Source organism: Rutilus rutilus, assembly GCF_951802725.1.
Source record: "Rutilus rutilus genome assembly, chromosome: 6".
NCBI classification, from domain to species: Eukaryota; Metazoa; Chordata; class Actinopteri; order Cypriniformes; family Leuciscidae; genus Rutilus; species Rutilus rutilus.
The window spans coordinates 3,773,404-3,792,175 of NC_140214.1; the positions used below are offsets into that span (position 1 = coordinate 3,773,404).

General features: G+C 37.9%; 2 protein-coding genes across 5 annotated transcripts in view; both read left to right on the forward strand.

Annotated features, from left to right (window-relative positions):
• Positions 1–826: 826 nt before the first annotated feature.
• rab12 (RAB12, member RAS oncogene family) lies at positions 827–14,819 on the forward strand. Its single transcript, XM_084411907.1, has 6 exons — positions 827–1,239; positions 2,961–3,021; positions 6,264–6,402; positions 6,480–6,569; positions 9,459–9,563; positions 11,980–14,819. Exons 1-6 carry the CDS (start codon positions 1,035–1,037, stop codon positions 12,085–12,087), a joined length of 708 nt encoding a protein of 235 aa, XP_084268033.1. The 5' UTR covers positions 827–1,034; the 3' UTR covers positions 12,088–14,819.
• A 1,218-nt stretch (positions 14,820–16,037) lies between these two features.
• The window catches only part of mtcl1 (microtubule crosslinking factor 1), a 92,316-nt gene continuing 89,581 nt past the window's right edge, over positions 16,038–18,772 (forward strand). For all 4 annotated transcript variants that reach the window (XM_084411885.1, XM_084411886.1, XM_084411887.1 and 1 more), the window contains exon 1: positions 16,038–17,080. In XM_084411885.1, coding sequence (XP_084268011.1) covers positions 16,337–17,080 — 744 coding nt within the window. In that variant the 5' untranslated portion in view covers positions 16,038–16,336. The remainder of the gene's footprint in view (positions 17,081–18,772) is intronic.

The following is an 18,772-nucleotide window of genomic DNA, read 5'->3' on the forward strand; positions in this document are numbered from 1 at the left end:
AACATTCACAAAAAAATTTTATTGATTAAAATCATACTCATAGACTATTCTATATTACATGTGCGATATTTAGATTGTATAGTAAAAACACTTTTATTTATTTTTTTTACTGTCAAAGAATAAAGAAAAGGTCGGTGTATAACTGCTGGTATCATAATTAGATTATCGGGAGAAAACGACTGATCCTGGTTTCTCCTGTTTTTTTCTTTTTTTTTCTAAAAAAGTTTGTTTTTGACTCTTAAAAGAGTTTTGGTTCCTTGCCACTGGCTTGCTTAGTTGGGGACATTTAATATTCAACAATATTATTGATCTGCCTGCATTGACTCCATTATATGAGAACTGAACTGAGCTGGACAATGACATCATTGTTTTCTCCAGAACAGCTATATATATATATGAACTAATAATTATGTAATGAACTAAATTCATAACTTTTTTTTTACAAAAAAAATGAACCATCACTGAACTTACATAAGCTGGACTATGACACTATTTTCTTCTAGATCTGCTGTACAGCAGAAACAAACATTGTTGCATTATTTTCCTGTTATCACTGTAAATGTGCTTTGAAACAGTCTGTAATGTAAAAATTGCTATAGAAATAAAGACTTGACTTGACATAAAAAAAAATTAAGACTATAGGCTAATAAAATAATATACAGTTAATATAGTGGCTGAAATATCAGGTAGAATTATGGTGCTTTTATAGTAAATAACTATTGAAAAAGCAACATATATCTGCTATTGATGTGAAATATTATTTCTAAGTGATGAATCGTCCCAAGTGTGTTTATTCTAAAAGGGAACTTTGCTCCGCTCTTCCTTTGGAATGCGTCGGAACCGGAAGTGGTGGTGACGTCACGGCCGCTCTCGAATTCCCAGTGCTGGACAACAACTGAACTGACTGACTGAAAACTTTGACAAACTCTTCCGAAAAGCCGCTTTAAAGTGTTTTAAAGTTCCCCTCCGTGATGCGCGGGTGTGTTTGAAGCGGGCTGGCCGTGTGGCAGATGTGGACTGGCCGTTAGTGGTGGATGGAGTCGGGCTTCGGGGTCCAGCGGAGGGCCGGTGGAGGCTCTCCCGCTGTGGGAGCGTCGCAGCGCCGCAGGAAGATGCCGCCCAGAGCCGCTGATTATAAACTACAGGTGATCATCATCGGCTCCCGCGGTGTGGGAAAGACCAGCCTTATGGAGAGATTCACGGATGACACCTTCTGCGAGGCGTGCAAGTCCACAGTGGGTAAGACAAACTATTAAGAAATACTGACAGAAATAGATGGAGCAGCTGTCAGTCAGTCTGGATGGTAAACAACAACGACTGTCAGTTTATTTGTGTACTAGTGCCCTATTATATGTATGCCTCGTTATTATAACAATACATACCACGTTATTGTGTTTACCTGCTCACAAAACAAATAAATTCCAGTTCAACTGTCCAAGTTATGAATAGTTCACTATAGATAGATAGATAATGAGGGGACAATATATACAGTTTAGTATAGTATTAATAGTGAACTATTAGTAAACTATATGGCTAACTATGGGTAATTAATAAACTCATTGGTTTAGTATGGCTAGTTAATTATATCCCGTATAGCTATTAATATACTATGGTTTACTAAGTACACTATGATAACCGTCTGCAGCTTTCAAATTATTATTCAGTCACAAATAGGCTATTACTCCATACTGTCCATATGGTTATTATAATGATTATAAATAGCTAACTTGACACACTAGTTTAGTATAGATTGATAACTATAGCTAGTTTGGATAGATTTGGTTGTTATATATAGTATTTATAGTATACATATATACATACACAGAATTTTTTTTTTCTGAAAATCACTTCTTGGCTTGTGACCATGTAAATCATTTAATTTGATATAATAATAATAATAGTAACACATATGAATAAAAACAATTCAGATGATTTAATAGGGTTTTATCTTAACATGAATGTCAGTTTAGTTTGTGTCTAAACTATTTTCATCCCTCATTCTCATGCCCAGTTCTTCTGTAATGTCATTACACGAGAGATCTGCCAAGCGCTGAATCAATCTGCATCAGTCATGTGAACAGCAGCACGTTAAGAGAACACGCACAAAAATTTGATTTAAAGGGATATTTCACCGCTGAAAAGATGAATGTGTATTTAAATTAGCTCATTTATGTAGTAGAAATGTGAAATTATTGTAGAAGTTGGTGCCTTCTAGACTGAGAAACGCCAGAAAATGTATTTTTGGCTCATGTTGATGAAAGACTACAACTCCCAGAATGCACTTGCTTCGCTGCCCTACGAGGCCACTCCCAAGCCACGCCTACCGGTTACAGAGGGCAGTATCGGGAGAAATGATACAGCTAGGCTACTAGTCGACTGGAAACTGAAAAGACGGCGTTTTATCGTGAGATCCCCCTATGGGCGGGTTGAACACATGCGGGACGAGCTCCTCCTACTGGCTGGAGTCTCTCGCCTCTGGACAAAAGAGCCTCTGGTGACGATAAATTAAGATTTTTGTGTCATCTGAGGTTTTTTTCCAGACACACAATACAGAAATCTCTCGTCTCAGGGGGACATGAGGGAGGGAAGCACGGTCACTCGAAAATACTACCGGGTTTCTACTGATACAAAGCTGAATGCTAATCGGTGAAGCATCCCTTTAAATAATAAAACCCTTTCATACAAAATCTGTGATTTTTTTTAGCCTTTAACTATGTGAAACTGTTACGGCAAGGTTATCACTCACTCATGACAGGCTTTCACATCAGATTATTTGCATGCTGCTATCTAACCCAGTATCCCAGAATAGCCAGACACAGGTTCACACAGCTGCCGCGACATGCCGGACCCAAATATGTACATTAAATCATATGAATGATTTCAATTATGTGTTTGATGAGCATGAATTTTGAAGAGTTTGACTGATCTTATTTCTTCTCGTTTTGTCTGTGGTTTTGAAGGTGTGGATTTTAAAATCAAAACAGTGGAGCTGAGGGGAAAGAAGATCAGGTTACAGATCTGGTGAGTGGAGAGGAAGTGCTGTGTCCTTATCATTGACTCAGCCCTGCCATGTCACTTCCTGTGTCTCAGAAGCACATGAGATCAAGTCGCTCGGCACAAAGTCATTCATTCCAGAGCGGAGTCTCTGAGACCCAGCCAAACATCTTTCATGTGTAGCTTTTGAGATTGAATCAGTTGTGTTTGCTTGCGGTTAACCAGCCGTTAACTAACACTGAGGCCTTGAGTGTACTAAACTCACAGCTAGATTTGAAATTATGTCAGAAAGCATATCTGGGGTTATTAAAGCATTATCATAAACTCATCAAATCTGTGATTACACACTCGCAGCATCCCAGAATTCAGCAGTGAATGTAAATATGTGCATTTAAAGTGTGATATCACTAATATCATCTCACTAACTGAAATGTATCTCCATGTACGTCCCTTCTCACCTTCTCCTTATCAATCCCGCCGACCGCTGGCTGTTAATTCTATTCTATGTTTGATTCTTTCAGATTCTATTCCATTCAGTTTGATTTTCAGATTCTATTCTATTCAGTTTGATTCTTTCAGATTCTATTCCATTCAGTTTGATTTTCAGATTCTATTCTATGTAGTTTGATTCTTTCAGATTCTATTCTATTCAGTATCAGATTCTATTCTATTCAGTTTGATTCTTTCAGATTCTATTCTATTCAGTTTGATTCTTTCAGATTCTATTCCATTCAGTTTGAATCTTTCAGATTCTATTCTATCCAGTTTGATTCTTTCAGATTCTATTCTATTCAGTTTGATTCTTTCAGATTCTATTCTATTCACTTTGATTCTTTCAGATTCTATTCTATGTAGTTTGATTCTTTCAGATTCTATTATATTCAGTTTGATTCTTTCAAATTCTATTCTATTCAGTGTGATTCTTTCAGATTCTATTCTATGTAGTTTGAATCTTTCAGATTCTATTCTATGTACTTTGATTTTTTCAGATTCTATTCTATTCAGTTTGATTTTTTTCAGATTCTATTCTATGTAGTTTGATTCTTTCAGATTCTATTCTATTCAGTTTGATTCTTTCAGATTCTATTCTATTCACTTTGATTCTTTCAGATTCTATTCTATGTAGTTTGATTCTTTCAGATTCTATTATATTCAGTTTGATTCTTTCAGATTCTATTCTATTCAGTTTGATTCTTTCAGATTCTATTCTTTTCACTTTGATTCTTTCAGATTCTATTATATTCAGTTTGATTCTTTCAAATTCTATTCTATTCAGTGTGATTCTTTCAGATTCTATTCTATGTACTTTGATTTTTTCAGATTCTATTCTATTCAGTTTGATTCTTTCAGATTCTATTCTATTCAGTTTGATTCTTTCAGATTCTATTCTATCCAGTTTGATTCTTTCAGATTCTATTCTATCCAGTTTGATTCTTTCAGATTATATTCTATTCAGTTTGATTCTTTCAGATTCTATTCAGTTTGATTCTTTCAGATTCTATACTATGTACTTTGATTCTATCAGATTCTATTCTATCCAGTTTGATTCTTTCAGATTCTATTCTATGTACTTTGATTCTATCAGATTCTATTCTATCCAGTTTGATTCTTTCAGATTCTATTCTATTCAGTTTGATTCTTTCAGATTCTATTCTATGTAGTTTGATTCTTTCAGATTCTATTCTATCCAGTTTGATTCTTTCAGATTCTATTCTATCCAGTTTGATTCTTTCAGATTATATTCTATTCAGTTTGATTCTTTCAGATTCTATTCAGTTTGATTCTTTCAGATTCTATTCTATCCAGTTTGATTCTTTCAGATTCTATTCTATTCAGTTTGATTCTTTCAGATTCTATTCTATCCAGTTTGATTCTTTCAGATTCTGTTCTATTCAGTTTGATTCTTTCCGGTTTGATTATTGTGTCCAGTTCTCTTGTGGTTTGGTTCTATTGTGCACTCTTCTGTTTCTTCTGTTTGAATGCTCTGATCTGTTCATTTCTGTTCTATTCTCTTTTATTTGGTTTGGCTCTGTCAAATTCTATTAGATTCTACTTGTTTCGGTTTTGTTTGATTTAATTTGGGTCTATTCTGCACATTTCTATTCAGATAGAGTTTACTTCATGTTGGGGTGCCAATTTTCAGGAATTTTGAATTGCCGTGGTTGATTGTGATTTAAAATTAATTCAGAAAATCACATGTGGAGGACTGCAAATAATAAAAAAATTATCTGCATTTTCCCTTTTAATACAGTCAGGCTGTTTAACATAAGTTTTAATTTGTTTAAATCACCATTAATTTATGACTAATAATGTGACACCTATAGAAAATGCAGATACAAGATTTTCTGATAGTGAATTTTGATTCTGCTTAATTTTTTATTATTTTTTCAAAATAGATAAAAACAAAAAAAATGGATTAGAATAATCAATTAAATTAACAACAACAATGAATCAATCATAGATTAATCATGAGCGTCCCTAGTTCTGTTCTACGTAGTTTTATATGGTTCTATACTATTTTAGAAGTTCAATTCTGTTCTGTATTAGTGCAAACTAATCTTTGTTATTCCATAACTTGTTTGTTCCAGTGGAGTCTGGGTCAGTCATCTACTAACCAATCACAAACTAATACTAACCCACCCACCCACTTTAGGATTATTTCATTTCCCTTTGACCCCTAAACACACCGGCTTCTCTCACAACACACTTCTGCAGATGTCTGCTTTTGAACTGTGTCTGTAACACACGTCCAGCTTCCCAGCATCCTCGGCTCCTTCACTGTCCGTCTAAACTGCTCATTGACATGTGACGCCTCACCGGTCCTCATTGTGACATCATATCCTGTTTTGGAAAAATGCAGCCAGACTAGGGTGGACAAGGTACAGTAAAAACGAGGAGATAAACATCTGTCAAGTGTTTTTTTCTTTTCCCTTTGAATCACGATGTGAAAAATCCTTCTCATGAAAGACTGCTGAGATATATGAATGCTTTCATAGTCTTTATTTTGAACTTCCTGTTCATATTTTGAGCGAATCATTGGGTGCATGTCGTTTGTCTTTCTGATCTGTTTTAAAAATGAAACAAATTGACTTTCTTTTTCAGCTGTCTCCACAAATCCCTCTTACCTTCTCAACTTCTCCCCTCCAACCACCTGTGATTATAGAGACGCAGTGCACTGTTAAATCAATGCTCTTTCTTTTGTAGTCTAGCACATGATGTATTCCCCACTCTGAATGCTATGAGAGTCTAATAACGGTGAATAATTGCAGGGACACGGCAGGTCAGGAGAGGTTTAACAGCATCACGTCGGCGTATTATCGCGGCGCTAAAGGCATCGTGCTGGTCTACGACATCACAAAGCAGGAAACCTTTGAAGACCTGCCTAAATGGATGAAGATGATAGACAAGGTGCTCAAACATCAAAAACACTGATTTATTTTCAGTTGTGCTGCAGTTATCTAACCTTTGGTTCTGGTTCTGTGCAGTATGCGTCAGAGGATGCTGAGCTCTTATTGGTTGGGAACAAACTGGACTGCGAGTCTGATCGCGCCATCTCACGGCAACAAGCTGAGAGGGTGAGACCACTGTTGTTTTAGTATTATTTATATACCAATATAGTTTTTCTTAAGATTTTGAATTAGCTTTTATTTTTATATTTTCAGTTTTCATTTTAATTTAGTGTACATTTTTAATCATAATTTTTTTTTTACAATATTTCTATTTAGCGTTACTTTGGTTTAGCAATTTTAGTACATTTCAATTTAAACTTATTTCAGTTAGTTATCAAGGGCAACATTTCTAACATTTCTGTTCTTTTTTGATCTAAAGTGGTCATATGATGCTATTTTAAAAGTTCATTATTTTGATTATCGAGTGTAACAATAAAAAACACATTGGTTTTCTTATACTGTACGTTATTGCAGCTCCTCTACAGTGCGTGCAGAATTATTAGGCATAAAGTTTCACTTTATTTTGATGGTCCCTTTTGAACATTCTGTTGACTAAGTAACGTCTACTAACTATTATTAGAGTGGGTCAGCTGGCCAATCAGATCACTCTAGGCTTTTCAGAAGGAGGGGCTTTGTAGAAATCAGAATGCAGAATTATTAGGCACGTTGATTTTCTGATCATATTTTTTTTTTTCAGGCACATTTGACCAATTCCAAACCACATTAATCGTAATAACTACAATTAATTTTGTATTTAATTATTTATAAGTGATATATGATTGTTCATGAAGACTGGAAATGAAAAACGCCTTAGATTCAGGTGTGCAGAATTATTAGGCAAGTTTTCTTTTACAGATAAAATAAGCCAAAAAAGAGATTTAACTCAGACTTAAAAGTCAAAAATTATTAAATGTCCATGAGAAGAATGCAATACTAGAAATTGCAGTTAAGGCATGACCGTTGGACAGTGAAATACTCATTAGGTCAGCAGGGTCAGACAAATACAGGTGGAGAAGAAAAGACACATGTTAACTGCAAAATAATTAGGAATTAAGGTGAAGAATTAAGTGTGAAACCATCAGGAACCCTTTAGTCTTCAGCGCCACCATTTTCCAGAACTGCAGCCTACCTGGAGTCTCCAGAAGTGCAAGGTGTCAGGGTCTCAGAGACTTGGGTTAGGTAAAGAATCCTAAAAAATGACCCCCTCTTAATAAGAATCACAAGCTGAGGTGTTGTGAAAATACATGAAGACTGATTTTTTTATATGCTTTGTAGACAGACAGATTGAGAGTGACTCTTGAAGGACCAGCACCACATCCTCTTCTACCACTATTTGAAGAATTCATCTTCCAGAATACATTTTAATAAGTTTTGGGAGTTTATTTTTAGTCCATCTCCTACCCTGAAGTCCGTTTTGCAGAGATGGACTAAAAATGAACTCCCAAAACTTACTGCCAGATTCTGGAAGATGAATTCTTCAAATAGTGGTAGAAGAGGATGTGGTGCTGGCTTATTTTATCTGTAAAAGAAAACTTGCCTAATAATTCTGCACACCTGAATATAAGGCTTTTTTTTTCATATATCACTTATAAATGATTAAATACAAAATGAATTGTAGTTATTACGATTAATGTGGTTTGGAATTGGTCAAATGTGCCTGGAAAAAAAATATGATCAGAAAATCAACGTGCCTAATAATTCTGCACGCCCTGTAAATGAAACATGCTGATTTCTACAAAGCCCCTCCTTCTGAAAAGCCTAGAGTGATCTGATTGGCCAGCTGACCCACTCTAATAAGAGTTAGTAGACGTTACTTAGTCAACAGAATGTTCAAAAGGGACCATCAAAATAAAGTGAAACCGTGACTTAATAGTTTTAGATAAGTTAACAATAACAACACTGGATGGGACCAATTGTGGCGGAAAATGTTGCTAGCTAATGACTTTTTCCTATGAGACACAAAGAGCTCCTATTTTTATTCTGATACCTGTTTATTAGGGCTGCACAATATATCGAAATATCGCAAATGTATATGTCGCGATATGCATATCGCAACGGCTTGCAATAACTGGGGTCATGAACAAAAGACAAAGAGAAAATCACTCACTGCTCTCGGCTGAATAACTTTTGTAGCTTTAATAAGAGTCAGGATATATTTAATTCATACAGTGTTTCATTTTTACTAGTTTCATCTAAGCAGTGTTTCATTTTTACATTTGACTATTCAGTTTCTGTTGTTAAATAATCCTAAAATAGGCCTTACTGAACCCCTAAACCCTGTGGTTTACACTGATGTTAAATAACACTACTTATGCTACAGTAAAACACTGATGTTCACTTTCAGAAGTTGTAGGGATGTTTTCTTGTCACAAAAAGAATGTGAAATCTTTATATAGATATTTTATAAGATAATTTAAGTTTATTTTACACACTTTAAGCATTATCGTATCGCATTATTTAATGAGTTATCGCATATCACATTTTTCTTCAATATCTTGCAGCCTACTGTTTATTTCTGTAGTTATTTCTGTAGTATAACCTAAATTTAGCATTTTGAATTCAGCTATATAATGCTGTCTCAGGTTTACCTTGACATTTAGTTTGGTGGAGGAAAATGTCTTACAGTCCACTGTCCAAAGCCCTGGACACAGGGACATTATTATCCTGAGTTCTCCACAAAGAGATTCTTTGAATGCTCTAAATAATGCCTCCGCCAACCTTTCCAAACCCACTGAGACTAAAACTTACTCTATTAGTGTGTGAGAACACACTTTAGTTCACCCAAACATTATTTACTCAATCCAGTGTCATTCAAGAGTATCATATATATATATATACGATATCAAGTTATATACGATATCAAGTTATATACGATAGCTAGGTGTGGTACTATTCTAGAAGAGAAACTGATTGCATTTGAAATGTAACAAATATTAAATTATTTTGAATGTTTAACCCATTCAGGAGAACCGTCACTGAAATAAAGTACTTTGTTTTTTTCTTCTCTGATGGCAGTTTGCTTCACGGATATCAGGGATGCGTTTCTGTGAGGCCAGTGCCAAGGATAACTTTAACGTGGATGAGATTTTCCTTAAACTAGTTGATGATATTTTGAGTAAGGTAAGTGGAGCTGTTTTATTAAAGGAACACGCCGACTTTTTGGGACTTTAGCTTGTTCACCGTATCCCCCAGAGTTAGATAAGTCCACACATACCTTTCTCATCTCCGTGCGTGCCGTAACTCTGTCTGACGCACCCACCGCTAGCCTAGCTTAGCACAAAGACTGGAGGTAAATGGCTCCAGCTAGCATACTGCTCCCAATAAGTGACAAAATAGCGCCAACATTTTCCTATTTACATGTTGTGATGTGTATAGTCACAGCGTGTACAAATAACAAGGTCACATGAGACACAGCCATCTTCTAACCGTATACATACTGGGAACTATATTCTCAGAAGGCAAAGCACTGATACTTCTGCGGAGTGATTTACTCCAACTCATGGCGAACTCTTTGCTCCTCACCACGGGGCTTCTCAGGTGCTGCGAGCAAATCACTCCGCAGAAGTATCAGTGCTTCGCCTTCTGAGAATATAGTTCCCAGTATGTATACGGTTAGAAGATGGCTGTGTCTCATGTGACCTTGTTATTCATACACGCTATATGACTATACACATCACAACATGTAAAGAGGAAAATGTTGGCGTTATTTTGTCACTTATTGGGAGCAGTATGCTAGCTGGAGCCGTTTACCGCCAGTCTTTGTGCTAAGCTAGGCTAACGGTGGGTGCGTCAGACAGAGTTACGGCACGCACGGAGATGAGAAGGGTATGTATGGAGTCCCAAAAAGTCGGCATGTTCCTTTTAACTGTTTTGATGAATTCTTTGCCCACCACAATGTTCACTTTAAAACATTTGATAAAGTATCGTGAGTTTGACTGAGAATGTGGCATTCAACAGCTATCATGGGTGTTTCTGGCTCAAATAGTGTCACCAAGAGCTAAACAGAGTTTTTAGGATGTCAGAAGCCGGAATTCGACTATTGGCATAAAGTCAGACCCACTTTCCAGTTTATTATGGCCAAGAACTGCCCACTTAGACAGGAAGGACCAGTGTGTAATCAACTTTGTTGTGAACATGACATTTAGGAGACAAAAGCAGGCGAGATATTCCATTTACATACTGAACAAAAACTTTAAATATCTTAAGATGATCAAAGATTTGATGCCACAAACTTTTGCAAATGCAGTAATTATAGTTATGTGTTATTTCTTCCTCATTCCCCATTAGGGCTGCACGATTTGGGGAAAAAATTCTAATTGTGATTTTGATTAATCAAGAAAACAAACAAGAAAACAGAATTAAAACACAATTTCTTCATAGTTTATTATATTTATCATATTCTATTTTTTACTATGTTTGTGTATGCATGTGTTATTTGTGTTATTTGTTCCATTGCTGTTGCATTGTGGGACGGGGAACTAAGGATAAAACATTTCACTACATTACATCATGTTTTTGTCAAATAAAGAGCGGTAAAATTGCAATATGTCTTTATTTCTTCATTTTCAAATGTCAAGCTTTTATTTTTGGCTGAAAACCACAGGGAGCCTTTAAAGCGTCTCTTAACAACAGCTGGTTTATAAGTGCTTCTCATTACAAGTTAAGGAAGATGGTCGGTGCGTTTTGCGTTAAAAAATGCACGTTTTAAAGGGGTGGTTGAATATGATTTCACTTTTCTAACTTTAGTTAGTGTGTAATGTTGCTGTTTGAGCATAAACAACATCTGCAAAGTTACGACGCTCAAAATTCAAAGCAAAGGGAGATATTTGCTTTTAAAGAAATCGCTTTTTAAGGACTACAACAAACGGCTGGTAGAGACTACACCACATTCCTCCCGGGTTAGTGACATCACCAACCCTAGAATTTACACAAACCCCGCCCCCGGAACACGATTTATAGATTATCATGACAGAATATGCTAATCAATGACTAGAAGATAACTACACATAAGCTACATAAATTCATCAACTAACCATTCAGAAATGTTGTCTACATGTTGTCACTTCTTCTTGAGTCTCTCCATCATTGTCTGACTTCGGATTGAACATAAAAGGCTAAAAGTGCATGTGTGTGTGAGGTAAAAGGACACAAGCTCTTGAAGCTCCGCCCCCTGTGCCGGGAGCAGCAGCTCATTTGCATTTAAAGGAACAGACACAAAAACGGTGCATTTTTGCTCACCCTCAAAAATGGACAACTTTAACATGCTATATACAAATATCTGTGGGGTATTTTAAGCTAAAACTTCACACACACACTCTGGGGACATCAGAGACTTATTTGACATCTTTCGAAAAGCGCATTATACCACCCCTTTAACCGACCCAACATGCATTTTGGTTTTGTTTTATTTCGATTAATTTTGCAGCCCTGTTTGTCTTCTCTTTTGAGCAAGATCTTGCCATTTTTGTGTGCAATGTGCATCAGACAAGTCAGTGAAGAGTCTTATAATCTTACAAAATGTTGTGTTTTTCCACAGATGCCACTTGAAGTCCCCAGTAGAGAGCTGTCCAACAGTGTCCTGTCTCTTCAGCCCGAACCTGAATTCCCACCAGAGCTGCCTCCACCTCGCATGCGCTGCTGTTGAGACTCGGCTCACGCTTTATTTAGAAACCCAGCACCTCCTTCGCTCTTATAACCCAACACATGCTGTTACAGACTCCCGCCACCAGGGGTCCATGTCCTGATGCCCTCACACGGTCGATGAGATGATTGCCTGTCATTACCAGAGAAGATGAAAGACAAAACGCTCAATATTTAAGGCATTTAATCATCCCTCGCTATAGATTTCGCACAAATGATAGACTGTGCAATTAATTACAGTCCATATTTTGGTACTCCTAGATGCCAATAAAGAACATCCGTATCATCACACACACAAAGATGCATTTATTTTTGACGGCCCATACATACACTACCTCATTTCTGGGAAGCACACGATTGCGTTGATCTGACACGTGCCTTTCCTAGCGGATACCGCTGCACACACACGCATCATATGTGTACAAACGTGTGTCATAACCCATCAACTCCTATTTATGTAGTTTACATCATCACTTACTCTTAGCCGAAGCGAGAAACTACCGTTTATATTGGACGACGGATCCTCTACCCTCGTCTTCCGCTTCTCTTCACGTTTCAAGCACTCATTCAGTGTTTCTTATGGAAAACGTTCCCGGTCTCAAAATAAGAAGCTCTTTTCCAAATCGATTTGGCATTAAAAGCGAAGTGGATCTACATTTCATGCCTAGTAGAATTAATTTATTTCGGCTGTGTGTTTGTTCGGCCCGTTATTAATCACCAGCAATGGTTGGGGTTGAAATGTATAATGTCTTTATGCCTTACGTTCTATCATTGTTACTGTTTTTGAGTTTTTTGCACTACAATCCATTCATCGCTAGTTTACGAACAGCTGAAATGCAGAACGTTAGTGAAGGACCTGTGTACAGAAGATTAACCTCATTATTCAGAGTTTTGTTATTTAGTAGCCCTCTTTCAGTGTCATTTCACTCGAGTAGAATAAAGGAAGGTTATTAATTGGGTGAGTTCATTGTTTTATGCGCCGGATCTGGACGGCAGAACTGAAATGCTCTCGCCAAAAGGGCTATTTCTCCGTGGAGAGCGGATGGAGAATAAAAAGGGACGTTTAAGAGGACCGTGTTGATATTTGATACTCGGACAGCGTCACTAACTGAAGGACACTTGTTCTCTTCAATTAAAATCACTCTGCGTTCCTGAAAAAAACACAAAAAAAAACACTGATTTACGTTGAATTGAGTTATTTGCCTGTGTTAGATGAAGGACTAGGAATGATTTAGTTGTGTAATATAACAAAACTTTATAACCGGTGTTTGATTGGAAACACTATTTTAGCTGAACTGACTAGCTGGCACCAGATTTGGAACTGGTTTTTGGGAAATTATGCCTTTTTCATAGCAACTGTCCTTCAATACAGAGGCCGGTGCGCCTGGAACTAAAAAAATAATATTTCACTTATTGGGTGAATATCATGAAAATACGTTTGGGTCATTATCTGACCCCAAAATCAAAAAATAGTTTGCTTAAAAAAATAATTTGCTATTTTTGACATTATTTTTATGACAGTTAAGCCCCGCCCCTTCTAATTACCATAATGTTTTCATCTTTAAAGAATGGCAATATAACAAATATTACCAAATATTGTTTCATTGTTTTTCACAAATAATTATAAGGCAGAAATGTATTTCTCATTACAGTGATATGAGTGGAAATGTGCTTAATTTCCTTAAAAATAATGTCATGATTTTCATTATCTTTATGCAAAATGCAAAAAAAAAAAAAAATCAGTTTGAAGTGAAATATGACCTGTAAATGTTCTGGACAGTTTTAATGATATTCACTGTACGTCAACTTAATAGAAAGATGATGTACGTGTGTAGTGGAAGCGCGTTTGCGTTGTTTGCAATGCGTCAGAAACCAGTGTTGTACTAAACAACCCAAACCTGGAGTCTGTTGTCTGTCTTCGAGAGGCTAATGTCTTCTGCTGAGGTGAAAAATAGCTTTTTTTGTTCTGTATTATTATTATAATAACTTTTTCAAATTTAACTTTTTAACTTGTGTGTCCTTTGAAAGTTTAATAACCAACCTAAACCTGTGGATTTTGTGTTAACAGTGTTAAAGAGAGTGTAGTACTAACCTCAAAATGTTCATGTTTGCAGGCTTGTGCCACATTGTAACCTTATGAGATACTCTAATGATCCTTTTCACCAAGTGCTTTTTACTTTCTTTCTCTGCAGGATTGGCAAATTGATCATTTATTTTGGATGGTATAGTTGAATCTATACTTTTATCATTATTTACAGCAAAACCCCACTGGTATTTGCGTTCAAGGCGCTCTCTTTCAATCCTTTTTTGTTTGTATTTATATTTTATTTTGTCTCCGTGTATGAAGCTTATAGTCGGTCTTCCCCGGAGGAACTGACTTCATGTTCTGCAGAAAGACTGTCAATGACGCATCCGTTGTCTTGAAAAAGTGGAACCCAACACGCTCTTAAAACTTCTCAATTAGTAGCAATACTTGTTGCCTTTATGAACCTCCATTTTGTACAGGATAAGTCTTGGGTTTAGTCTCTCAGCCAATCATTGTATCAGTATTTACTACATTACAAAAACACAAATTGAAACATCCTCATGACGTTGCAAAATAGAAGAGTTCTTTGTACGAATAATACATTGATATTAGTTATTTGAAACAGTTTGGCATGTTTAAGTAGTTTTGTGGTATTTATAACTTGTTGCATTTTTAAACTAATGAAGTGCAAATAAAGATATATATTTATTACATAGATGTGTGTTAGCTTTCCTCCTGTTTACGTAAGCATAAACTTACTTTTGCACAATGTTATTCCATCCATTCTTATAAAACCAAATGTTTGATTGTGTGTTCAGTGTTTGGGAATCTCACTTTTATTTTCAGAAGATGTACTGCATCCTTTTCACAGCATGATGGCGCTATTGGATAAACAAGTTAATTGAATAACTACAGCAATGTAGCTTTTTTTTTTAGATAAAGATTTTGTTTTGGTAAATGCTCACTGGGAATTTTAGAAATATGAGTGCAAACTAAAAGGTAGGTCTATCAGATGATAATTTTGTTTGTGTGCGACTGTGCGCGTGTGTGTGTGTGTGTGTGTGTGTACAGTACCGTGCAAAAGTTTGTTGTTTAAGAATGTTTTAATTAACATCCACATTTATTTTTCTGGATTTTTATTAAGATACCAACAGAAAATACATGAAGTAGCCTACACAAAATGTAAAGATAAATATCTGAACAGTAGCCTATGCCTTCTTTAAGCAAAAATCGGTATTTAGTGTGACGTGGACTTTTTAAAGTTTCTCAAAGAGGAAACTCTGATAAACTTCTCATCAGGAAGTTTTCTTGGCCTTCCAGTCCGTTTCCATTCCATTTAGGTGTAATAAGAGAGCCAGTTTCCTGCTATTGCTCAAGTGTAAGGGGAGCTCACTAAACTAGAAGCCATTTCTTTCAGATTTTGTTTTTTAATATTGCGTACAAATTTCCTGTATTTTTCTGGTTAATTTTCTGTATTTCAACTCAAATCGCACGTTAATGGCAACATCCTCTTTTTAATAAATAATTGCAAGACTATAAAAATACAAAACACCAGTTTCTTTTTCAACATTTAGTGTTAAAATGGTGCTATATTTGGGGTATTTTGTTTAAAGACTCACCGGGTTGTATTCATCGGTTATGGTTTTCATTCAAAATATTGTTTTTAATAATATCATATTTTTTAAAAATATTAAAAGAGTATTATGCTATTTTATTTACACCTGTATCTAATGATTAAAATAAAGTATTTCTCTTCCTGTTTCTCTGTAGTAGTGTAGTAGTGGTGTGTGTGTGTGTGCGCGCGCGCGCTGCTCATTGCGTCTCCATGCGTACGCACGCGTGCCTGACCGGTACCGGAGCGCGAGGAGGGGTGTGCCCGGTGCTTGTGTGTGAAAAACAGGCGCATGCGCATGCGCTCCACGAGACCTGAGACACGGACGGGGAGCGTCAGACCGCAGCGGCTGCAGATTTTCCCGTCAGCCTGGGGGGGAGAGGACAGCAGGGAGAGATGATGGGAGGACTGTAATCCCGGGGGAGGGATGGACCATGGACGGACGGATTGATTCAACGCACAGAACCACGGAGATTCTCACTTGACACAACACTATCCACCGTATTCCGCTCGGAAGCGCGAGGAACGACACGGTGATGGCAAGTGCTTTACGGTTGCGCGTCCATCTGAAGTGATGAGACAGAAGCGCGCTGCTGAATCCTGTCAGGTTGTATAATGGAGAGCTCCAATGGCTCCGACACCAAACCGCAGAGCCATCATCCTCATCCTCAGGTGGAGAAGAAGAGGTTAAACCGCGCGCCGTCCCCTGCCAGACCCGTCCTGAAGGATGTCCACTCGCGAACGGCCAAACCGATCGTGCCAAAATCCCCCAAATTCAACAAGCAGCAAACGTCCTCCGCGCCGGTGACGCCTCATAGCCGCGTCCCGAGACGCACCGTCCCGGGCGCGAAGGACAAAACCGCATCAGCACCTGCAAAAAGCAACATCAAACCCTCAGCGACAAAAAAGGCGGTTAAGGTCACTCAGCATGCAGCATCCGAACCGAAACCGGCGTGCAAAGCGATTGATACCGCCGCTCCGCAGATCCCCAAGAGCAAGGGGAGGCTCGCCCCGATACGCGTTCCCACCGCACGCGGCGTCTGCCAGACGGACAGCAGCTCGGATTTGTCCGATTGTCCCTCCGAGCCGTTATCCGACGAGCAGAGACTGGTTCAGGCCGCCAGTAGCGATGCGGAGTCCGGCTCCGGTTCCGGTTCGAGCGAGCAGGCGGTCGGGGTTCGGGTGCGCGCGCTCGCGCTCGGAGCGGGAGGATCTCAGGCTTCACCGGCGCCCGGTGCGCACGCGGACCAATGCAAAGCGGAGAAAGACGCACAATTCAAAACGGAGGGTAAGGAAATGGCCCAGGAGGAACTGCTGAGGGAAATCGAAGACCTTCGATCGGAAAATGACTACCTCAAGGTGAGCCGACTCTCTCGAATGTAGGCTACTAGGTACCATGGTATTCTTAGAAGTGACTTTTTGAATTTTCAATATTATCATCTAATACATTACGGTTGCATGATATTGCAATGCAAGAGGTCATAAGGAGAGGGTGCTTTCAATCCTTACCCAAAAGTATTGTGGTAGTATGGGACAGTGGTGGTGCTTTGATATACAGAATGATGATTGAATCATTCAATGTCATGTACAGAATATTTTTAGATTCATGTCTGGTGTTCTTCAGGAGGATTATGGGTTGAGCTGCTGCTGTAAATCCACATGACAGTTTTACACCTTGATTTGTTTTTTCACGTGATGACCCTCTTGATAATCTGGCTCATGTTTTAAATTCATCCTACTCGTTTACACCTCTTAGACTAACAGTACTGCAGCATCATTTGTCCCTGAAAGCATCTAGTCTCACTAGTGTTTATTCTTTTGACATACATTTGATGCCAGAGTACATCAATACTTGAAAGTAACATGGCACATCCATGAGTTTTTTTTGGACATGTACCATGGCAATACCATGCTTTTTATTATTGAAGTACTGTACATGTCATTGGAGTACCATAAGCATGTTACAAAATCCTATACAAGAAGAATTGTGATGGTATTAGTTGACAGTGCCATTGTACTAAGGTTCTCCAAGATACTTAAAAAAATACAATGATAGTAAGTAAAATGTATTTATATAACACATATAAACACAGCTAAGCTGATCAAATTACAATTACATAGCATAAAACAACATAAAATAATATTCTCAAATAAAGATTTACAGACCGTAGCCGCTAGCTTCAGTCGCTAATGCGCCTCCTGAGGCCAGGGGAGTGAGGTTTACACACACAGCTCTCACTGGCCAACATCTGTTACACTCACTCCCTAAACATTACTCCCATCCGGGTCACAGCACCAAATGTAACCGGTCCTACTTGACTTGATGTAGACCTGACTAGCGTCAGTAGCTAGTGTGCCTCCTGAGGCCAGGGGAGTGAGGTTTTTTTTTTCTTGCACATTGAGTCCGAAATTTTCCCACGTTAAATAATAAATACGACCTCACGTTGTCAGTCATGTTTACACACTGCCTCTGAAACTTTAGTCCGTCATAAAAAAATTCAGATCGTACATCCGTAGCAAGCATTTTGAGAGGTGTTTTAACAATTCAGAGCCACCGTACAAGCAAACGCCAAAATCCAGAACTGTTCAGGATCAATTGGTTCAAGGAAATTGGTGGTCTTCTTTTTAAGTGGTGGTCTTCTCAGTGAACTCTCCTTCCTCTCTACGCAATCTCAGGATTGGATGGACCCAAAATCCCCACTGTTTGATGACTCCATTTTGTATTGTTTTGCGATTATTTTTTTATTTTTTTATTTTTTATTTCGCAATGGATTAACTAATACGCATTGGACTCAGTGTGCAAGGTTTCTGTGCATGACGAATTTTTAGGATGACGAATACAAAAATACGCATACGTTTTTATTTCGCAATCAGTGTGCAAGGACCTTTACTGGCCTACATCCATTACACTCACCCCTCTAAACCTCACTCCCATCCTGATCACGACACCAAATGTAACCGGTCCTACTCGACCCGCTCCGACTGGGATTCAAACCGTGGTCTCTGGCGTGGGAGGCGGGTGCTAACAAAGACGCTAAAGAACGCAGCCGC